We start from the raw sequence: 21,478 nt of genomic DNA on the forward strand, positions 1-21,478 counted from the left end.
GTGTCTCTGGGTCTTAAATTCCTCTCTATAAAATGAGAAGTTGTACTTAAGAACTTCTAATGATTTTGCCCATAAAATTCTCTGCTCTCTACCCACAGCTGTTTTGAAACATCTAGTGAAAGCCAGCCATGCAGCATCTGCTCCCTTCCATCTTCTGCCCTCCTGGGGAGAAGGTCAGTTTCTTACTGTGCTCTGGCTATCATAACAAAACACCACACACTGGATGGCTTACACAGAAGAAATTTATTTCTCACAGTTCTGGAGTCTGAAAGTCTCTGGTGAAGGTCTGTCAGGGTTCAGATTCTGGTAAGGACTCTCTCCCTGGCTTGCAGATGGCCACCTTCTCACTGCGTCCTCACGTGGCCTTTCCTCTGAGTGTGAGCAGGGAGAGAGAGAGAGAAGAATGAGAGTGAACTCTCTGGTGTGTCTTATAAAGACACTAATCCTATTGGCTCAGGGCCCCACCCTTATGACTTAATTTAACCTTAGTTACTTCCCCATAGGCCCAATCTCCATACAGTCACAATGGGGGTTAGGACTTCAACATATGAATTTAGGGGGAACACAATTCAGTCCATAGCAGGCTGACACAGGGACAGGATGGCCTAAGTTTAGCAGGATTTTGAGGGGCATCAGAGTAGACACATCTGCTTGTGGACATTTGGTTGTGGCTTTCTCAGGGCCGGAGCAGTGGGGCTGTCCTTGGTGGATGTGACTCTGGCACATTTCAGTAGATGAGCCATGTTGCTCCAGCACCTCCCATCTGGCCTCACCTGGACCTGAGGAGCTGTGTCTCAGCCAGCCTAACCAAGGGCCTGGGGAGAAAACCAGCTTGGGTATGTTTCAGAGGGAACAGGTGACCAGGTTAGCAGGCCTCCTAGGCTGGGCTGGGGCAGCAGGGAAAGCAGAACTGAGCCCTGCTCAGAAGCTTACAAACCCTGGGCTTTGTAGCCACTGTCTGGGGTTATATCCTGCCTCTTGTACTTACTAGCTATGACATCTTACACAAGTAACTTAACCTCTGTCCCTAAGGATATAAGTTGGGAATTGCTTCAGCTGCTACTAACAGAGATCTTCACAACCTCTTAAGCAACAGAGACATTTATTTCTTTCTCACACACTTTCCATTATTCTGCTTTGCCATCCTTAGCACATGGATTCCACCACCAATGTTGCCTCATGGTCCAAGCTGACTGCACATGCTGTAGCCATCACATCTTCATTCTAGGCAGCAAGAGTGAGGGTAAAAAGGGCACATATATTTTACAGAGCTTTTCCAGATGTCTCCCTTTTAAAAGCTTTTTAAGAAGTCCCACCCAACATTTTCCTCTTACATCTCATTGTGTGGAACTTATTCACAAGAGTACCCCTTGCAAAGAAGGCTGGGAAATGTAGTCTCAGCTTGGCACATTACTGCCCTAAATAATACTTGGGTTCTGTTCCTAAGTAAAAAGGTAGAATGGATATTGGGTAGGCAACTTGCAATTTCTCTCACACTCAGTTTTTCCATTTGTAAATTGGGGATTATAATAATACCTACTCATAGGGCTATTGTGTTGTCTAGTACCCAGTAAGGACTCAATATACGTTAGCTAAATTACTGGCCATCGAGAGAGTGGAGTGTAAGAGGCAAATACTATTGGCATTACTATGTAAAATAGAACACACTTTGAGAACTGCTGCCTTAGAAAATCATGTAATTCTCAGGCAGGCCTGCTAACCAAGCTCCAGTATGACACCCAAGGATACACAGCCGTCTGTTTGCCTTTATGATGTTTGGATAATTGTTGTTAACAGACATGACTTGGTTTTTATTTTTTGAAGATCTAACATAATCTGTAATGCTCTTTTCTGTGCATGTCTTTGTTTTTGCCCATCTCTCCTCTAGAAATGTAAGCCCCATGAGGGCTTGCCAGCTTTACTCACTGCTCTGCCCCAGTGCTTGACACCCAGAAGGAGATCCATAGATGTAAGCTTGACAGTGTTGAACTTTACCCATGTCCTGTGCTCCTGGAAAACAGTGAAGGTCAAGAACCTCTCCCCGCCCCTCCTTTTGGGTTCTGGAAAATGACTTATTACAAAGAACCACTCTTCCTTCTCCATATGACTTAGATAAGACTCATGGATGCCTCCCTTGTATACCTATGACAAGGCCAGACACAGGCCGTCCAAATTCCCTTTCTTTGCCTTGTAAATGATTAGCTGAGCCTCTTGTCCCCACTGATCAATTGGAACAAAATTCTTGTTAGCCAAACTTCCACGAAGCATCTCTCCTTCGTCCAGGCTCCTGAATGAACTTTGGCCCACCCTTGGCCTGAGCCAAATACAGTCCATCTTGAGAACAGGCTGGCCTCAGGGAGAACGTTCTTGGATTTACGATCCAATCCTGCCACCTTTCATCCCACTTCCCCACACCTGGTTCTTTCCAGCCTCGTTTACTCCTCTCCACAAAAGACAAACTCTTCCTGCTAAACTCTTGAGACGTTTGCAGACCTTCTACTCAGAGCCTTCTCCCCATTGCAATAGTCCTCCTCCCGCTATTGCACGAGTCCCTTTCTCTCCTTGCAATCATCCTTTTGAATAAAGTCTCTCCCAAGTTTAGATTTGTTTTTTATTGAACATGCTGAATGAAAGAAATAACTGTAAGTGATCAGAGAGCCATTATATGAATTCAGCTTTGTAGATTCCATTCAGACTCCTCTCCCCATTAATCACACTTCTAAATTCTGACTCCCAGACTTGCCAAATCCACCAGGCTATGGCAGCACTTTGGGCCAAAAGCACAGCTGTGACTGACAGCTGGGCCTTTGGAGTCAGACACATGAGGATTTGGATTTTGGTGCTGCCATTTCCCTCCTGTGTACTCCAGGTCAGGTCACTTAAAGTCTCTCCTATTGAACCACTATTTAATGTGCATCTAAGTGTCCACACTGAGTTGGGCATTGGGAGTGGTAAGCAAAGCAGACTTAGAGACCATCATCATGGGCAGGAGGATTCTGGCAATAAAACAAGTTAACTAGGAAGTGCAATGAAGACACAGACTGATCTGACAGAGCACAGAGGGAGCACCTACAGGGTGGACAGGGAAGGCCCCACTGAGAAGGTGACTTATCTGAGGCCTGAGGGTCAGAAAGTCCAATCATGCCAGCAGTGAGAGAAGGACGTTCCTCTGAAGGGCCAGAGGTGGGAGATCCGGGTGTTTAAAGGCCAGGAAAAAGCGGAGTGTGGCTGCAAGGAATGGGTAGAATGGTAGAGAATGCGTTGGAGCCCTCACACCATCCTGGGCTTTGTCTGCCAACATAAAAAATGTGACTTCTCTTCTAAGTGGGATGGAAAAGCATAAAAGGCATTGCGGAGATCTTACTGGTTTAATCCTTTTGCTTTGTTTAATTTGATTGGTAGTGAGGTCTAATTTTTCTCCCCTGTTAATCATTTGTACTCTCCGGTAAATTGTCTGCTCATGCTCTCCACCCATTTATCTACTGGAGTCTCAACGTCTTTCTTATTCATTTGACGAGGTCTCCCTCAATTAAGGATTTTAATCTTTTATGGTGTTTGTTGCATTTATTTCCCCCAGATAACTGTTTGCTTTTTAATTTTGGTTTTCTTTTTTGGGTTGAAGTTTTAAACGTTTGTGCTTTAGTGTGTGAGAGAGTTCATCCATCACTTTTTAAGCTTAAGGAGTCCTCCGCCATCGACATTTGATCGATTCTGTTTTTTTGGCTCGCGTTGTTTTACGTCGGTGGACTTCTGTTTTATCCTCGTGGGCGGCGCGGGGCGGAGCAAACTCCTCCCGCGGTCCGGGCCGGCAAAAGCTCAGGACGCAGAGATCCCTCGCCCACCTGGGCGGAGCCAGAGGGGGCCCTTCGCCGCCGGCGGCCTCAGAGGTGACACCCACCCTACTGGGAATCCGCCTCCTCGTTACAGACCTTTGTCGCACAGGGCGAGGCCAAAGTCCTCTTCTACGGGAGAGAAAGCTGAGGCTCAGCACAAAGCTGGGAGGGAGGCGTTAAAGTGTTTTACAGAGGCAAAAACTAAAGCCAGGACCAGCCCGAGCAGCCGTGCAGGTAGGCGGACGGACGGGTCCACGGTCAGGGCAGAGAGCTGGGCACGGTCCCCGCCCCGCGCTCCCTACCGGTTGTGTGCTGACCTCTCAGCACTGCCAGGCCCGTTCCAGTGACCGCCCACTGCTGATTTCATTGGCTGCCTCGCCGTCCCCGCCCCCCGCAGACCTGCTGATTTTCGCAGCCAATCGGCAGGCGCAGCGGCGGCGGCGGCGGTTCCTGGGCGCTGAGGTACCGGGGTCTGCAGGGGGAGGCCGCGGTCCTGGTTGCGGGCCCCGCGGGCTCTTTCCGGCGCCGCAGGTTAGCCCCACTTGTCGGCTCGGGGGCGAGCCGCCACTCCCGGGTCTTCCAGGTTACCCTTCTGCGGCTGGAGGGGCGGCGACGGCGACCGTTGAGGGCTGGCCCGAGATTGCTGGGGTTGGAGGTCAGGGGTCGCAGGTCGTGCCTTTGTGAATGTTGCCTGCCCTCGGTCTAAGCATAGAGGCGGGCCGCTCCCCGGTTTTATTGTCAGTTCCTGTTTGAGGACTCCCTTTCACGGAAGGGACTCTGAGGGAAACTGAGGCCTGGGAGCCGCCGGGGCCCCTTGCGGGCCCAGAGCTCGGAGGGGAAGGTTCGGGCCGCTGCGGGTGGCCCTCGGGCACCGAGGGCAGCCGGCCTCCCTCCTCCGGGCCCGCGGGGGCTCTGGAGTGCGGGCCGAGGGGGGAGGAGGGTGTCAGGGCGGCGGCCTCCGAGGGCGGGGGTGGGGTCGCCCTGGGACCACTCCCCTGGGGCTTCCAAGGGACCCGAGGCCAACTCTTTTTGAGGCTGTCATTCCCCGTGTTTGAGATTTCGTTTCTGGAATCTCATTGGAACAGTTCGGAGAGGGGAAAGCGCGTATCGTGGCTTTTGCACTTGTCTAGGAGTGAAAATCAGTACCAGACGTGGGATGTAATGATGGCAAAGGGACCTGGGAGAAACCGGACAAATCTCAGTTGGACAGGAATTTTTCCCCTCACTTGCCCCACGTATTGTATAATTCAGGCTGTTTCAAAATCAGAGTATTTTTGTCTCGTGGTTCTTCTAAGCAGTATCCTTAGTCTTGACCTTTTCAGTGAAGATACTTTGGAATGCTTAAAGTATTGAACAAGACTTTTTGGACAAAAGTTCTGAGTTTACGATTCTCAGTGCAGGGAGGCTGGGAACAATCCTTACCTCTCATTGCAATGATCCCAGCCTCATCTTTGGTACTCTGAGACCAAAAAGAAAGTTGTTTCTCTATATATGTGGGTTCTGGGGAGCTATGGATGACGGAATAAGGGGAGAAGAAGGGGGATTCTTTTGTTTTCTGTGCAAAAAGTATGCAATTAGAAAAAAAAAGTTCTTATTTCTTTCTCTCTCTGCCTTCATCTCAGCTCGCATAAACACATCCTTTATTGTACTGGTAGTATTTATTGAGTATTTATAATGATTAGGAAAAAGAGTAAATCTCTCACAACAGCAAGACACTTATCTTCAGTGTAGCCACAGAGGAATGAATATGGCTTGGCTTATGTGGAATTAACCCTGGGGTTTGGTTTTCAGTTAAGAAAATGAGGCAGAAGGAAGTGTTAACCAAGACCTTCCAAGGCCCAGCTATTGTCTGTAGGACTCCGACCAGCCACGTTTACATGTTTGAGAATGGCGGTGGGGACTCAGGGGATTCCTCTGAGGAAGAGTCCCACCGTGTGGCTCTGCGGCCCCGGAGCAAGGAGCGCCAGAAGAAGGGTGCCCACCACCCTCACCAGCCAGGAGCAGGGGACGTGGTGCTGCTGCAGAGGGAGCTGGCCCAAGAGGACAGCCTCAACAAGCTCGCTCTTCAATACGGCTGCAAAGTAAGAAATCCCACAGGTGAAGGTGCTGCCCGGCTCCTGTGTGTTTAGAGGAACAGAGGAACTCACTGAAGGGTGGGGGCCCTTGCTATCCCTTCCTGACCCCCCAAGGTGGTTGGGAAAGGCCTGTTGTAGCAGTAAAGGACTCTCCTGTCTAGCCAGAGATGGAAGGCAGATGGAAGTACTTTCAGTTCTGAATGCTGGGGTCATAAAGAGGGTTAGGAATCTCAGCTGATGGGGCAGTTCCCTCTCTGCAGAGTACTTCTACTCTTCTCTGTCCCTCCAAACTGAAATTCTGAAACGTTTTGTTTTTCTTTTGAGCACATTTTTTTTAATACCTAATGAGGCCAGAGATGCCAGGCAGAATTTATCCAAGATTTCTTTGGTATGCTTGCTTTTTTGGCTACTTTTCTTTTTATGACCCTTTCTTGGTGGTTGTAGCTTATTTGATTGGTAGTTTTACCTTCTCTCTTTTAGAAGTGCATGATCTAACCTTTGTATGCTATGTATCTATATAACCCTGTTTTTCTCTTTAATTATGTTTTTAGCATTCAGAGTGATTAACAATGGCAAAGTAAGTAGGAAAGTGTTTATAGAATTGTTGCATTCTCACCTAGATTGAAACTATTTCATTTTACTTACACTGTGCTACAACTTTCTCTGGCCTTCTCTAAGGCTATGTGAGCTACTTATGTAAAAAATCTTTTCCTCTTTAAAGTGTCTGTCATTTATCTAACAAGATCCAACTGGCTAAACATGTTATGTGGGGTGGTGGTGTGTTTCCCAGGGAAATACGCAGGCTGGTCTCCAGGGACACATAGTAGTCTGTAAATTGTACTGAGATTAGTATTTCACTCTTATCGTCAGCTTCTGTAGGCATGCTACATGGTTTATGGAGAAGGGGCTGAAAATGAAATCCTCCCCTTGGTAGGGACCTGAATAGATGCAGTGGGCTTCTTGGAATGATGTTTAAAAAATCCAGAAAGACTATATAATGCATCCAATAAGTGATCAGTTTTCCTATTTGAAGTAAATAAATTTGATGATAGTTTATCAGGGGCAAAGACAAAAAGGTCTCAAGCACCTTATGCTTTAGTTTCAGAACATAATAAATTAAAAATGTCCCCCACCCCAATTCAATTAAATGATAAAAGCAGTAGCTAAAGAATCAAAATAGTGGCGATGATTGATTTGAATAGGGTTTATGACTATATTTACACTCTAGTTTAAGTGGACTTATGAGTTAAAACCTTGGAGTCCATTTCTGATGCCTTCAGGAAGTTTGTAAGCAGTAACTGGAGGGAGGGTTTATCTTTGATTTCATTTCCTTCCATTTCTTAAATCTTAAGATTTGATTATAAGAGGAGTTTATGAACTTCATGTTACTTTATAAAACTTGCAGTGGTGTTCCTTTCTTCTCAAGACCTAATATTGGAATAGAAGATTGCAGTCTGTAGTTTCCAGTGTGATTCATGATTCCTTACATGTTTCTAATTGTCGTAAGAACTGTTGTGAAATCCTCAAAGTGAATTAACTCTAGGTCGCTTTTATTTAAAAAATGTTTATGTGCCATACAATACTTCTGGGAAAGAAAATTTGGTAGAATCATGAGGACACACCTCTTTCTTAAAATGTTACAGGTAAACTAGGTTCTGAGTGTCTGTAGAGCTGGCTGAGGCTTTGTGTTTGCTGAATGCTAATGTCTACTGCAGCTGCTGAATTGGATTCTAATGCAGGAGAGAAATTAGCCATTTGGAGGCACTGTTGCCTCAAAAGTTAAGAGTGGAAACGGCAACAGTGTGCTTTTTAGTACCATGATGTGTTTCATCTAAAAGCATTTTGTTGCAGTTGCACTTTAAACAAACAAAAATGTCTTTTCCAAAACTATTTTAAATTGTCCAAACTTATAAATCTATAGGAAAATTTGATGATTAAGCTACACATTAAGGCTCAGTTAAAGCCAAAAAAACCAGTTATTCAGCCTAAACTAATTTTGTGTGTAGGTGCAGTTTTCTGGTGTTCATCAGATTCTTAAGCAGGGTGGGCTTGGACCATCACCCAGAAAGGTTTGGAGCCACTTTTTGGATCTTAGTTTTAAGGAGCTTTACATATTTCGTGATGTTTGTCTTCATGGCTTCCCTAGGTTGCAGATATCAAGAAAGTCAACAACTTCATCAGAGAACAAGACTTATATGCTTTGAAATCTATTAAGATTCCAGTGAAAAACCACGGGATCCTAACAGAGACCCACAAAGAACTCAGACCCCTTCCAAGTCCATCCTCAGAGACCAGAGTGACCTTCGAGGAGCAGCCAGACTCAGACAGAGCAGCTGTAGGTGCTGGTGCCCCATCCAGCCAACTGACGGATTTCTTTAAGGGCATTGACCAGAATATTGAGCGTGCAGTGCAGTCAGAAATCTTTTTGAGTGAAAGTTACTGCGTAGAGACCTCCAGTCAGCCGCTACTTCCAGCTCCTCTGAAGACGCCTACAACTGGTGCAGACGGTGGAATTCAGTGGTGGAATGCTGTTTTTATCATGCTTCTAATTGGAATTGTTTTACCAGTGTTTTATTTGGTCTATTTTAAAATACAAGCTACTGATGAGATCCCTAATAGCTTGAACACAACTGTTGTCACCAATGGCTCAATGGCACTAAATGTAGTTCCAGGGCAAACCCCCAAATTAGCGATTCCAGTGCCAGCCATCCCCTCTTCAGACAGCCAGTTCAGTCAAACCAACCAGGCAGGGAACTAGCTATTGTTGTTTCTAAAATCAGCCCATCTTTAGCGGTTGGGCTTGTGATGTGCATCAGCTGACATTAGCCATATCTTAGGGTGCTGTGTTTTCTTTTCTGTGACATACGGACGCGTTTCAGAAGCCACTGTTGTATTCTTGATACCACCATGGGGAATAGCCTTGCCTACTCCAAGGCTGCGGGAGCCAAAACACCAGTGCCCTCAGCCTCCTACATTCAGAGAGCTGTGGCAAGAGAGACATTTACATGTGACAGCTACCATTTCTTGAAGGCATTTAGTGGTTTGGCCATGACTGTCTTCACAGTAGCACTGTGTGGGCCCCCAAGTTGGACGTGCTTGGAGGGGGAGGAATGGCCTCGTCCAGTGGACCTGCAATATGGAAGCCCCTGGGGTTGGCTTTGGTCGCCTGGCTGCTTGCAGTGCCCCTCACCTGCTATGAGGGGTGTTTGGCTCTGACAAATGGTGTTCTCTGTCTCTCTGGCAAAGGTGCTGTGCAATAGTGGTGGAATGTCACTCTGTTTTAGAGTGTGCCGGATTATAATTCTTATAAGCCCTACTTCCTGTTTGCCCCACCAATTAGCCTTTTTGAGACAGTGTCACATCTAGAATCAAAAAAGCCCTAAATCCAAATTGTTATGGTATTGAGTAGCAGCAGTTTTGTTCCTTGTACTTTTAGAGCTACTTAGTTTGACACACAGGCATGTTTTAAGCTGCTCCGTGGTACACCTCCTGGCCAGAACCTTTGGGGGCCATGGCCCAGTTTCACCTGAGGTGCATCCCCACAGCAATCGCTAACTGGATTTTCCAAGTCAGCGTTCGTGGAAGGAGCTCTTGCTGGCCAGTGTCTGGAGCCGAGTAGGTGTAGAGAAGGATGAGTGTCTATCACCAGGGTCCCAACATGTGACACTTCTAAGGTCTTAAGGCCAGTCACCAGTCCAATGTTGCCTAGAGCAGCAGCCCTTGTGTGTGCCTGGAAGAGTAGTGTAGGGAGAATGGGTGTGCTTCCTGCTGTTTCCCTGACTCCATTCTTAGGAATTCTAGAGCCATCATACAAGAATGTGGCTCAGTCATTTTTCTTGGGGTAAATAACACTTTATATACAATGTAGCTCATAATGTTAAAAGTCCAAACACGTAGTGGAGGGCCTACAGGTGACCTTTGCTGTGAAAGGCTATAGAAAGAGGGGCCTGAAACCCGTCGGCCTGTGATTTGCCTGTCTCCTCCTGTGACAAGGCAACAGTGGTACTAAGTGCAGAGGCTTAGGGGAGCATGGGTTGGCCTCTGAGGCGCTGCGGGTGGAGCAGGAGTAGATGGGGTGAGGGTGAGAGGCTGCTTTGGCAGGAGCCCATCTTGATCCCATGGAGGAGTGGAAATAGGCTGAGGTGGCTGGTGGTTCAGCGTCCGAGAGGTCTATCTCTAGGGAGGAAAACACACTACAAGCGCTAAGCTTTAGGCATGGTTTATGGCATTTGATACACTAGGCCTAGAGATAGATTGGAAAGATCTCATCATGTAAGAGGATAGCAGTGTGGCAGAAGAGTACTTGAGATGCATCCAATTTTTTTCCCAGTTTCTTTCTTTTGTGTGAAAAAATATTTGCCCTGGAGTCAATTAGCAAATTTAAATTATCTTCAAAGTTAAATGTTTTATTCAAAACCAAAATGGTCTTCAGGATAAAATAAACTTGTGAACCTTTGCTACAGGAAATGTTTTGATCATGTGAATGCTTCTCCAGTCAAATGTTTGTGCTTACTGTGCCCCTAAAGGCCACAGGTTTCTCTAACATTTGTCACCATTAACTTCACCAGGCAGGGCTCAGAGTCCCATGGAAAAATGACTTTTGCCAGGTGAAGAATGAATATCTGTATACTTTTTTCAAATGGAATAAAGTAATTTCTTCTGTGAAGGAAAATTGATTCTTTTTAATTTGGAGGTTGGTAATTGAGAATTAAAAGATATGGGACAATGTTAGAGAAGATGGAGGTGTCAGGTGTCTGTGTCCCAGAGGTGAGGCCCGCTCAGGGCTCGTGCCCAAGGTTACTCCAGCAGGTGAACAGAAAGTGGTAACCAGCACAGTCTTGCTGATTGGTCTGCATAACATGCTTTAAAATGGCTGTATTAGGTATACATAAGACATACTGTGAAGCTCATTTTCTACATATTTGACTACATTTTTTTTTTTTGTTTTTTGGTGAGGAAGTTTGGCCCTGAGCTAACATCTGCTCCCAATCTTCCTCTTTTTTTAGCTTGAGGAAGATTGTCCCTGAGCTAACATCTGTGCCAATCTTCATCTATTTTTTGTATGTGGGACGCTGCCCCAGCATGGCTTGATGAGCAGTGTATAGGTCTGCGCCAGGGATCCGAACCCATGAACCCCAGGCCACTGAAGCGGAGCATGTGAACTTAACCACTATGCCACTGGGCTGGCCCTTTGACTACATTTTCAATGTCTTTTGGGAGTTAATATTGTAAAGAAATAATTAGATTTGTTAGTCTTTAGTCCTTTTGGTTGAACTATAGTGCTTAATGTTGTGGAAGCCTAGGGAATCTCTGTTGTCAGGCAGATGATGCTCCTGTTTTACTCTGGGGAGAGAAGGCTGCAGGGACTAAGCAGAGACCCAGAACAGGACTGCCCAGTTGAGGCCACAACACAGCCCCCGCACTGCCCCCACCCCCCCGCCAGGAAGGTAGTTCTTTATACTGCCTCTGCGTTAATTGTGAAGACTGCCTGGGGTTGAAAGAAAATGATATGGGCCCTGAAATGATGGCTTATAGAGGGGATTTTAACATTTTTCTTTTTTTTTCCAGTTTTATTGAGAAATAATTGACATACAACACTGTATAAGTGTAAGTCGTACGCATGATGATTTGACTTGTATACGTTGTGAAATGATTACCACAGTAAGTTTAGTTAATGTCCATCATTCCATATAGATACAAAAAAAAGAGAGAAAAAGAAAACGTTTTTTCCTTGTGATGAGAACTCTTAGATTTACTCTCTTAACAACTTTCATATATACTATACAGCAGTGTTAACTATAGTCATTATGTTGTACATTACGTCCCTAGTACTTATTCATCTTATAACTAGAAGTTTCTTTCTTTTGACTACCTTCTTCCAATTCCCCCTCCCCCCACTCCTTTCCTCTGGTAACCATAAATTTGATCTTTCTATGAGTTTGCTTTTTTCTTTTTTTTTAGATTCCACATATAAGTGCGATCATACAGTATTTGTTTTTCTCTGAATGACTTATTTTACTTAGCATAATGCCCTCAAAGTCCATCCATGTTTTCCCAAATGACAGAATTTCCTTCTTTTTTATGGCTGAATAATATTCCATTGTGTGTGTATATGTGTGTGTGTTTATGGTTGTGTGCATATGTCTGTATATCACAACTTCTTATCCATTCGTTTGTCGATGAACACTTAGGTTATTTCCATGTGTTGGCTATTGTAAAGAATGCTGCTGTGAACGTGGGGCTGCAGATATCTCTTCAACATAGTGTTTTTGTTTCCTTTGGATATATTCTTAGAAGTAGAATTGCTGGATCATATGGTAGTTCTATTTTTAATTTTATGAGGAAACTCCATATTGTTTTCCATAGTGGTTGTACCAATTTACAGGCATACCTTGTAGACACTGCGGGTATGGTTCCAGACCACTGCAATAAAGCGACTATTGCAGTAAAGCAAGTTACACGAATTTTTTGGTTTCCCGGTGCATAGAAAAGTTATGTTTATATTATACTGTAGTCTATTAAGTGTACAATAAGATTATGTCTTAAAAAACAATGTACATACCTTAATTAAAAAATACTTTATTGCTAAAAAATGCTAACCAGCATCTGAGCCTTCAACAAGTCATAATCTTTTTGCTGGTGGAGAGTCTTGACTTGATGTTGATGGCTGGTGACTGATCACAGTGGTAGTTGCTGAAGGTTGGGGTGGCAATTTCTTAAAATAAGACAATGAAGTTTGCCCCATCAATTGACTCTACTTTTCAGGAACAATTTCTCTGTAGCATGTGATGCTGTTTGATAGCATTTTACCCACAGTAGAAATTCTTTCAAAATTGGAGTGAGTCTTCTCAAACCCTGCTGCTGCTGTATCAACTAAGTTTATGGAATATTTTAAATCCTTTGTTGTTATTTCAACAGTCTTCACAGCATCTTCACCAGGAGTAGGTTCCATCTCAAGAAACCACTTTCTTTGCTCATCCATAAGAAGCAATTCCTCATGTGTTAAAGTTTTATCATGAGATAGCAGCAATTCAGTCACATCTTTAGGCTCCACTTTTAATTCTAGTTTTCTTACTATTTCTACACATATGCAGTTACTTCCTCCACTGAAGTCTTGAACCCCTTAGAGTCATCCAAGAGGGTTGGAATCAGTTACGATAGTAACATTAAAGATCACTGGTCACAGGACACCATAACAAATATAAAAATAATGCAAAAGTTTGAAATATTGTGAGAATTACCAAAATGTGACACAGAGACACAAAGTAAGCAAATGCGGTTGAAAAAATGCTTCCAATAGATTTGCTTGACCAGGGTTTCCACAAACCTTCAGTTTGTAAAAAATGCAGTATCTGTGAAGCACAATAAAGCAAAGTGCGATATAATGAGGTATGCCTGTACAATCCCACCAATGGTACACAAGGGTGCACTCTTCTCCACATCATCACCAGCATTTGGTACCTCTTGTCTTTTTGATGATTGCCATTCTCACAAATGTGAGGGGATATCTCATTGTGGTTTTGATTTGCATTTCCCTAATGATTAGTTATGGTCAGCACCTTTTCATGTACCTGTTGGCCTTTCATATAACTTCTCTAGAAAAATATCTGTTCAGGTCCTTTGCCCATTTTATAATTGGATTACTATATATATATTTTTTTTTGCTATTAAGCTGTATGATTTCTTATATATTTTGGATATTAACCCCTTATCAGATATATGGTTTGCAAATATTTTTTCCCATTCCATAGGTTGTCTTTTCATTTTGTTGATTGTTTCTTTTGCTGTGCAGAAGCTTTAGTTTGATGTAGTCCCACTTGCTTATTTTTTATTTTATCTTTGTGCTTTAGGTGTCATATCCAAAAAAATCATCACCCAGACCAATGTCAAGGAGCTTACTGTCATATGTTTTCTTCCAGTTTTATGGTTTTTAGTCTTACATTCAAGTCTTTAATCCATTTTGAGTTAATTTTTGTGAGTGGTGTAAGATAAGGGTCTACTTTCATTCTTTTACACAAAAATATCTAATTTTCGCATCACCATTTATTGAAGAGACTCTCTTTTCCCCTTTGAGTATTCTCAGCTCCCTTGTCAAATATTACTTGACCATATATGTGTGGGCTTATTCTAGGCTCTTGATTCTGTGGCATTGGTCTGTGTCTGTTTCAATGCAATTACTACACTGTTTTGATTACCATAGCTTTATAATATAGATTGAAATCAGGAAGTGCGATGCCTCCCACTCTGTGCTTCTTTCTCAGGATTGCTTTGGCTATTCAGTCTTTTGTGCTTCCATATGAATTGTAGGATTGTTTTTTCTACTTCTGTAAAAAATGCCATTGGAATCTTGATACAGATAGCATTGAATCTATAGGTGGCTTTCAGTAATATGGACATTTTAACAATGTTATAATAATGTTCCAATCCATGAACGTGGGATACCTTTCCATTTATTTGTATCTTCTTCAATTTCTTTCATCAATGTCTTGTTGTTTTCAATGTAGAGATCTTTCCCCTCCTTGGTTAAATTTATTTCTAAATATGTTACTGTTTTTGTTGCTATTGTCAATGGGATTATTTTCTTTATTTCTTTTTCAGATAATTTATTATTAATGTATAGAAACACTATTGATGTGTGTTAATTTTGTATCCTGGAACTTTACTGAATTCATTAGTTAGATCTAACAGTTTTTTGGTGAAGTCTTTAGGATTTTGTATATATAAAATCATGTTATCTGCAAATAAGGATAATAGAGACAATTTTACTTCTTCTTTACCAATTCTGATGCTTTTTACTTCTTTTCCTGTGTTTTTTAACTTTTAAACTAGAGTTATAAGTGAATTCCACACCACCATTACCATATTATAGAATCTAACTTTGACTATGTATTTATCATTACCAATGAGTTTTAGGCTACCTTCTTATGTTTTTATGCTGTTAATTAGCATCCTTTTACTTCCACTCAAAGAATTCCCTTTAGCATTTCTTGTAAGACAGGTCTAGTAGGGATGAACTCCCTCAGCTTTTGTTTTTTCAGGAAAGTCTTTATTTCTCCTTCATTTCTGAAGGACATCTTTGCTGGATATAGAATTCTTGGCTGATAGTTTTTCTATTTCAATATTTTGACTATATCGTCTCTGACCTGAAAAGTTTCTGTTGAGAAATCTGCTGATAGTCTTATGTAGGTTCCCTTGTATGTAACTTCTCTCTTTTCTCTTGCTGCTTTCAAAATTCTTTTTTTATCTTTGACTTTGGACAATTTAATTATAATGTGTCTTGTGTAGCCCTATTCAGATTCAACCTATTTGGGGTCCTTTTGGCCTCTTGGATCTGGAAATCCATTTCTCTCCCCAGGTTTAGGAAGTTTTCAGCCACTATTGCTTTAAATATACTTTCTTTCCCTTTCTCTTTCTCTTCTCCTTCTGGAATTCCCATAATGCTGATACTGTTTCTTTTGAGTATGTCCCATTAAGTCCTAAAGGCTTTCTTCATTTTCTTCATTCTTTTTTCTTTTTTCCCCTTTGACTGGATAATTTTAAATGTCCTGTCTTCTAGGTCATTGATTCTTTCTTCTACATGATCAAGTCTGTTTTTGAAGTTCTCTATTGAATTCTTCAGTTCAGTTATGGTATTTTTCAGCTCTAAGATTTCTATTTATCTTTTTTTTATGATTTCTGTTTCTTTGTTGAACTTCTTGTTTTGTTCATTGTTTTCCTAATTTCATGTAGTCCCCTGTGTGTTCTTATAGTTCACTAAACTTCTTGAAGAGGATTATGCTAAATTCTTTGACAGTTCATAGATCTCCATCTTTTTAGGGTCAGTTATTGGAGCTTTATTAGTTTCTTTGGGTGGTGTAATCTTTACCTGATTTTTTGTGATCCTTTATTCCTTACATTGGTATCTGCACATTTGAGTAAGTGGTCTCCTTCTCCAAACTTTACAGGTTCACTTTGGCAGAAACAATTCTTCATCAGTCAGCTTAGTTTGCTGGTAATGTCCTTGGGCAGGTGGGGCTTGCTATCAGGGTCTATTTTTGGGCGAGGCCACTGCCTGAGCTCTGAGGTTGGGCAGAGGGAGGGGTTGCTGCTGGCTGATTGGATAGGAATGCTGGCTTGGTTCCCTGCCCAAGCGAGGCTGTAGGATGGGCTCCAGTTTCCTGGGTTCTCTGGTCAGGCTTACTGGACATTTGGGACTGAGAGCTACACTCAGCAGTAGATGGGGCTATGAATTAGTTCCCCTGCCTGGGTGGAGCAGGGGAACCCTCCAAGCCTAAAAACACTGTTTGTGGTCTTGACTCAAGCCGACCTGTTCTACAAGTTCCGTGGCTGAACAGTGCCACTGACTTTGCTCTGTGGATGATCAGCTCTGCCTGCTGTACTCTCTGCTTGAGCGTTGCTGGGCTGTATAGCTTCCAGGTGTTCTGCCCAGCCTTTCTGGTCAGGCACGGCTGGGAGCTACACTCAGCAGTGGACCAAGCTATGACTCAGCTCCGCTGCTTGGGCAGGGGCAGACCAGGCTCCAGGGCCGACAAGGCTCTTCATTTAAGGACCCGAGTCAAGCAGACCTGCCCTCCACTGAGTTCCCTGGTCAGACTGCGCCACTGTCTTGGCTCTGCAGATGCACAAAGCTGCTGATTGGGACTACTATTTGGGCATTGCAGGTAGCATTTGGTCTGCCAAGATCCAAATGCTGGTTGTTGCAGGCCTCTCCCCCTTTCTCTGTCACAGTCAGATTCCCAGTGGTCAAGCCCTGCAGATTCCCCCACAATCCCTGTGGGGCGAGACCAGAGTGGGGGCTTCCAAGGAGCAACTCACAACGCTGGGGAGCTGGATGTCCACCCTGGGCTCTCTTTTCCCACTGGAGGAACAGTTGGTTCAGGGGAGACCTCTTGGTGTGGTGCTGCCCTGGCCTAGGGGAGGGGCAAAGCAGTCAGTGTATAGCCACTCCTCTTATCCTCCTAATGCAGTCTGTCTTGGTCTCTGTTGTGCTTCAGCCTCATCCCACGTTCTAGGATTTTCTTTTTTTTTTTTCTGAGGAAGATTAGCCCTGAGCTAACATCTGTGCCAGTCTTCTCTACTTTGTATGTGTATTTACCAAATAGTCCTTATTCACTTTTAATTGCACTCTGAAGCCTTTAGGAGAAAGAATGAATTTCAGTTTTTAATAGACAAAAGCTATATATCCAGGGATATTAAAAGACACAGATGAGGGGAAAGATGTCAGATACACATTGTCCATTATTACCTCAGGAAAGAGAAAAAAGGAAGAAAAATCTCAGAGTTATTGTCTAAAACATTGCCCAGCACAGAGGAGCTTCATCCAGACTTCTAGGCACAGGTTCCTTGTGCAAGCCTGGTCTGAGGTGTTTTGGAGGCCTAGGCATCACCTGGTCCAGAGAACAAATAATCAGCATTGGTGGCAGTTTTTAAGAGAGCAGATTAAGGGGCAGATTTCTGTATAAGGTGATGGTGTTGGAATTTCAGTTTCCCAGTCCGTTGGCTTTGTTGAAATGCTGTAGCAGTTGACATGAAGCGCCGTCAGCATGAAGCTTTTCTCAGAAGGGTTTGCTTCTTGCTTGTAGCTACCATAAGGTGGCGATGCCGGTCTGTTCCCTGGGGTTTTTTCTCCAGCTACAACCTTTGCTTTGATGTCAGTTTTTTAATGAAGAGCAGTGAGAAACTTCCTCACTTCCCTCTGGCCTGTTTTCCACCATTTCTTGGAAACTTCCTCCTGACACAAGCCAGGAGCTCCTTGATTGTGGAAATATTTGGCTTAAAGAGTTACAACCATTTGTGTGTAAGATAGAGTTTAAAAATATTCGCTCTCCCTAGCAGGAGCATCAGGGTATCTGTCCCTGTGGTTTGGCAGGTGCCCCCGCCCATGCCTGATGCCCTAGAGAGAATGTCAGAGAAGGCAGTGGAATGACCTCCCAATGGACTAATTCATCCATTTATTAAGCGACATATACAGAGCACCGCCTCTGTGCCGGGTGCTGCCTGGGGTGGCCCTCAGAGGTGAGGAAGGTGTGGCCTGGAAGATGTTACCTGCGAAATAGTCAAGGCTCTGTGCAGGGCCTGGGCTGCAGTGGATGGAGTGTGGAGGGGAGAGGTGGGAGAAGACATGCCTAGTCATTGAATTGAGAGTAGCCACTTGGTTTGCAGGGGCAGGAGGCTGAGCTCAGCTGTAGGAAGGACCCAAAGAGAGGTGAAGATTTCTCTTTGGAAAAAGACTGGGATGCAGCCCTAAGAGTAAAAACAATCATCGTCTAATCCATGGCACTTATTAGGTGCCAGAAAATGCTCTAAGAGCTTTACACATGAAATCATTTCTTCCTCACAATATCCTGAGGTTGGAACTTACTATTCCTGTTTTACAGATGGAAAAACAAAGCTAGGATCACATAGCTAGTAAATGGGAGTGCTGGGAGTCTAGCCCAGGCTGACTGGCTCAGGAGCCCATGCTCTTAATCCCTTTGCTTGGGGCCTTGCTGCTCTTCTACCTGTATGCCTGTCCACCGTGGGCCTCCGGAAGGGCACGGATGGCATGACCCAGGTTCACAGAACATGATGGCTGCTTGGGCCATGACTGCACTGGGCTTGTGGCTTCCCAAGGCAGGGTTTCAGGAGGGGGCAGCAGAGAAAGAAGAATAAAGAAAATTTCTACTGGTCCACATGGGGCACTGGCTGTGCAGTGATAAGAAAAGTCAGGCCCACTGCCTGAACCCTAAGGAGAACTGTAGAATCAGCATTTACCTGCCTATTTTCCTAGTGGTGCCCCTGAGCCAGCGAGCCAGGCTCCTTGACTGAGAAATAAACCCCATTTGTGTCAGTAAAGTAGCCTCCCTTAGCAATTTCCCTGCCAGTGCCTAATGCCTTGGGACAGGGTTCCTCCAAGCTTATTTCCAGAGAGGAGGGACAACTGGCTTCACGAGGCTGAGCAGGGGCACCGGAGAATGGGGATAGCATCCATTTTTGCCTGTTCTCCAGGAGCCACCTGGGTACAGTGCAGCTGTTGAGGAGAGGTGGGACCAGCCTCTCTGCCCTCCTGCACAGCCACCGAGGCCCCACAGCCCTGGGAAGGACCAGCATAGTGGCAATGTGCAGTTCCAACCTATGACCTATGCTCTCTTCTGTCCCTGCTCAAAACTGTGCAGGGGCCCTGAGGGACTGGTACAGCAGTGCTATGAGGGGGTGGGGTCCTTACACATCCCAGGGTAGACTTTCCCAGATCTTCAGAAAACATTATGTTATTTTAATTTCCATTCACTACTCTGAATAAGGAACATGTACTACCATTCATTCATTCATTCACAAATCTTTCAAAGCACCAAATATATGCCAAGAGGCTATGTGATAACAAGACATGGCCCCTGCCCTCAAGGTACTTTTAATCTAGTGGGAAAGATAAAACCTGTGTAAGAGTGGTGATATGGTAGATCATGCTGGGCCCCATGAGAGGAAAATGGATAAGATGACACAGGGTTGATAAAAGAAGAAAGGTTTTCTAGAAGAGGTGGCATTTCCTTAGTTGACACCTGAAAGGAGGGTGGGAGTCAGTAATATGGTAATAGATGGCTCTCCAGAGTGCTCTCCAGTGTGAACAAAGGCCTGGAGGCTGGAAACCATGGGGATCATGTGAACAGGGAACTATGAGTAGCCTAGTGGCCTGGATTGAAGGAAGTGGAAGTGGAATTGTGGGAAAATGCTGCAGTAATGGTTTGGGGCCAGGTTATAGACAACCCTGAATTCTATGTGTAAGTGATTTGGACATTATTTAATGGGCAATGGGAAGCTATTGAAAGTCTTCGAGCAGTACAGAGTTGATGAGCACTGACTTTAAGAATAGTAATCTCACGGGCCGGCCCCGTGGCTTGGTGGTTAAGTGAGTGCGCTCCACTGCTGGCGACCCGGGTTCAGATCCCGGGCTCGCACCGACGCGCTGCTTCTCTGGCCATGCTGAGGCCGCGTCCCACATACAGCAACTAGAAGGATGTGCAGCTGTGACACGCAACTATCTACTGGGGCTTTGGGGGGAAAAATAAATAAATAAAATCTTTAAAAAAAAAAAAAAAAGAATAGTAATCTCACAATTTTGGAGGGGAGAGGCCTTAAAGAAGTGAGGTAGGTCAGAATTAACAATTTGATTATGAGGAGCTTATGTGTGGTTTTCTTCATAATTCTTCCAATCGGACTTCATTAAGCTTCTTGGATCTGTAGGTTTATGTGGTTTCATCTAATTTGGGAAAATTTGAACCATTATTTTCTTCAAATTGTTTTTCTGATCATTTCCATCCTATTATGCATATATTAGGCCATTTGATGTTGTCCCACAGCTCACTGATGTTTATTCATTTTTCATTGTCTTCCTCTCTGTTTAATCTTGGACAGTTTCTATGGCCATTTCCTCTTCAGTGTCTAATTGGCTATTAATCCCATTTAGTGCATCTTTCATTACAGGTATTTTTCTTCTCTAGAAGTTCTATTTGGGTCTTTTTTTATCTTCTATTTCTTTCATCATTGTCCTCATATATTTTCAAACACGTGGAGCATATTTATAATAGCTGTTTTAACGTCCTTATCTGATAATTCTATCATTTGTGTCACTCTGGGTCTGTTTCTATTTGTAGATTTTTTTTCTGGTTGTGGATTATACTGTTTTTCTGCATGCCAGGTAATTTTTGGTTGGATGCTAGACATAGTGAATTTTATGTTGTTATGTGCTAGATTTTGTTGTCTCCCTTTAAATATTTTTGGGCTTTGTTTGGAACTTGGAATCAGTTTGATCCTTTTGAGGCTTTTTTAAAACTCTGTTATGGCAGGTCCAGAGCAGCCTTTAGTCTAGGGCTAATGCAGCCCCACTGTTATGGTGATATACTTCTGAAGATTGTGCTCAATGCTGTGTGTTAGGAAGTCTCCCTGCTCTGGCTGGTGGGAGCACAGATTATTCCTGGCCCTGAGTGAGCTCTGGGAATGGTTCCACCCACTTTTCTTTATTCTTTTTTTTCCTAGCCTCTGTGATTTCCTCACATGCATGTGCAGATCAGTACTCAGCCAGAGACTTGGGGGATCTCTGTCTAACTCCTCCTTTCCCCATACTCTGTCCCCACAAATTCTAGGTGCCTTGGATGCCTTGAATTCCAAATTCCATCTGCTCAACTCAGCAAGACTGCTGGGCTGTGCTGAGTGGTCTGTGCTGTGTTCTGGAAACTCTCCTGGCAGTGAGCTGGGACACTCATCAGTTTTACTTCTCTATTCTCAGGAATCACTCTCCTGCACTGCCTGTTGTCCAGTGTCTCATACCTTTTGTCCAGTTCTTTGTTTGAGAGGATAGAATACATCTGACCCCTGTTACTCCCTCATGGCCAGAAGCAGAAGTTCATAGGCCAGAGTTAGGGGAGGGGCAGTCAAAATGGTGGCACAAGGGGCAAGACTGGTTTCAGAGGCAGATCCAGGGGAGCAGGACTGTTGATAGACCCTGAATTTGTGAACCTGGACTAGATCGTGGGAGAGGAAATAAGAAGGGGCACATTTTCTTGGAGAGGCTTGGGAATGAATCCACTAAATTCCATG

The 21,478-nt window shown here is 44.1% G+C and overlaps 1 protein-coding gene and 1 long non-coding RNA gene across 3 annotated transcripts; one reads left to right on the forward strand and one right to left on the reverse strand.

Annotated features, from left to right (window-relative positions):
* Positions 1–224: 224 nt before the first annotated feature.
* On the reverse strand, positions 225–1,218 carry LOC147917668 (uncharacterized). Its single transcript, XR_015551744.1, has 2 exons — positions 1,122–1,218; positions 225–371 (listed from the first exon to the last, which is right to left on the reverse strand). It is a non-coding gene; the product is annotated as an uncharacterized LOC147917668 (long non-coding RNA).
* Positions 1,219–3,915: 2,697 nt separating this feature from the next.
* On the forward strand, positions 3,916–12,430 carry LYSMD4 (LysM domain containing 4). Of its 2 annotated transcripts, none has more exons than XM_087428862.1 (3): positions 3,916–4,067; positions 5,625–5,914; positions 8,055–12,430. In XM_087428862.1, the coding sequence occupies exons 2-3, from the start codon at positions 5,633–5,635 to the stop codon at positions 8,664–8,666; spliced, it is 894 nt and encodes a 297-aa protein (XP_087284988.1). In that variant the 5' UTR covers positions 3,916–4,067; positions 5,625–5,632; the 3' UTR covers positions 8,667–12,430. The 2 variants fall into 2 exon arrangements, with proteins under 2 accessions (XP_087284988.1, XP_087284987.1); XM_087428861.1 differs by lacking the exon at positions 3,916–4,067 and adding an exon at positions 4,277–4,364.
* The last annotated feature ends 9,048 nt before the right edge of the window (positions 12,431–21,478 follow it).

Source organism: Ceratotherium simum, chromosome 3, assembly GCF_057802395.1.
Source record: "Ceratotherium simum simum isolate JZ-2026a chromosome 3, ASM5780239v1, whole genome shotgun sequence".
NCBI classification, from domain to species: domain Eukaryota; kingdom Metazoa; phylum Chordata; class Mammalia; order Perissodactyla; family Rhinocerotidae; genus Ceratotherium; species Ceratotherium simum.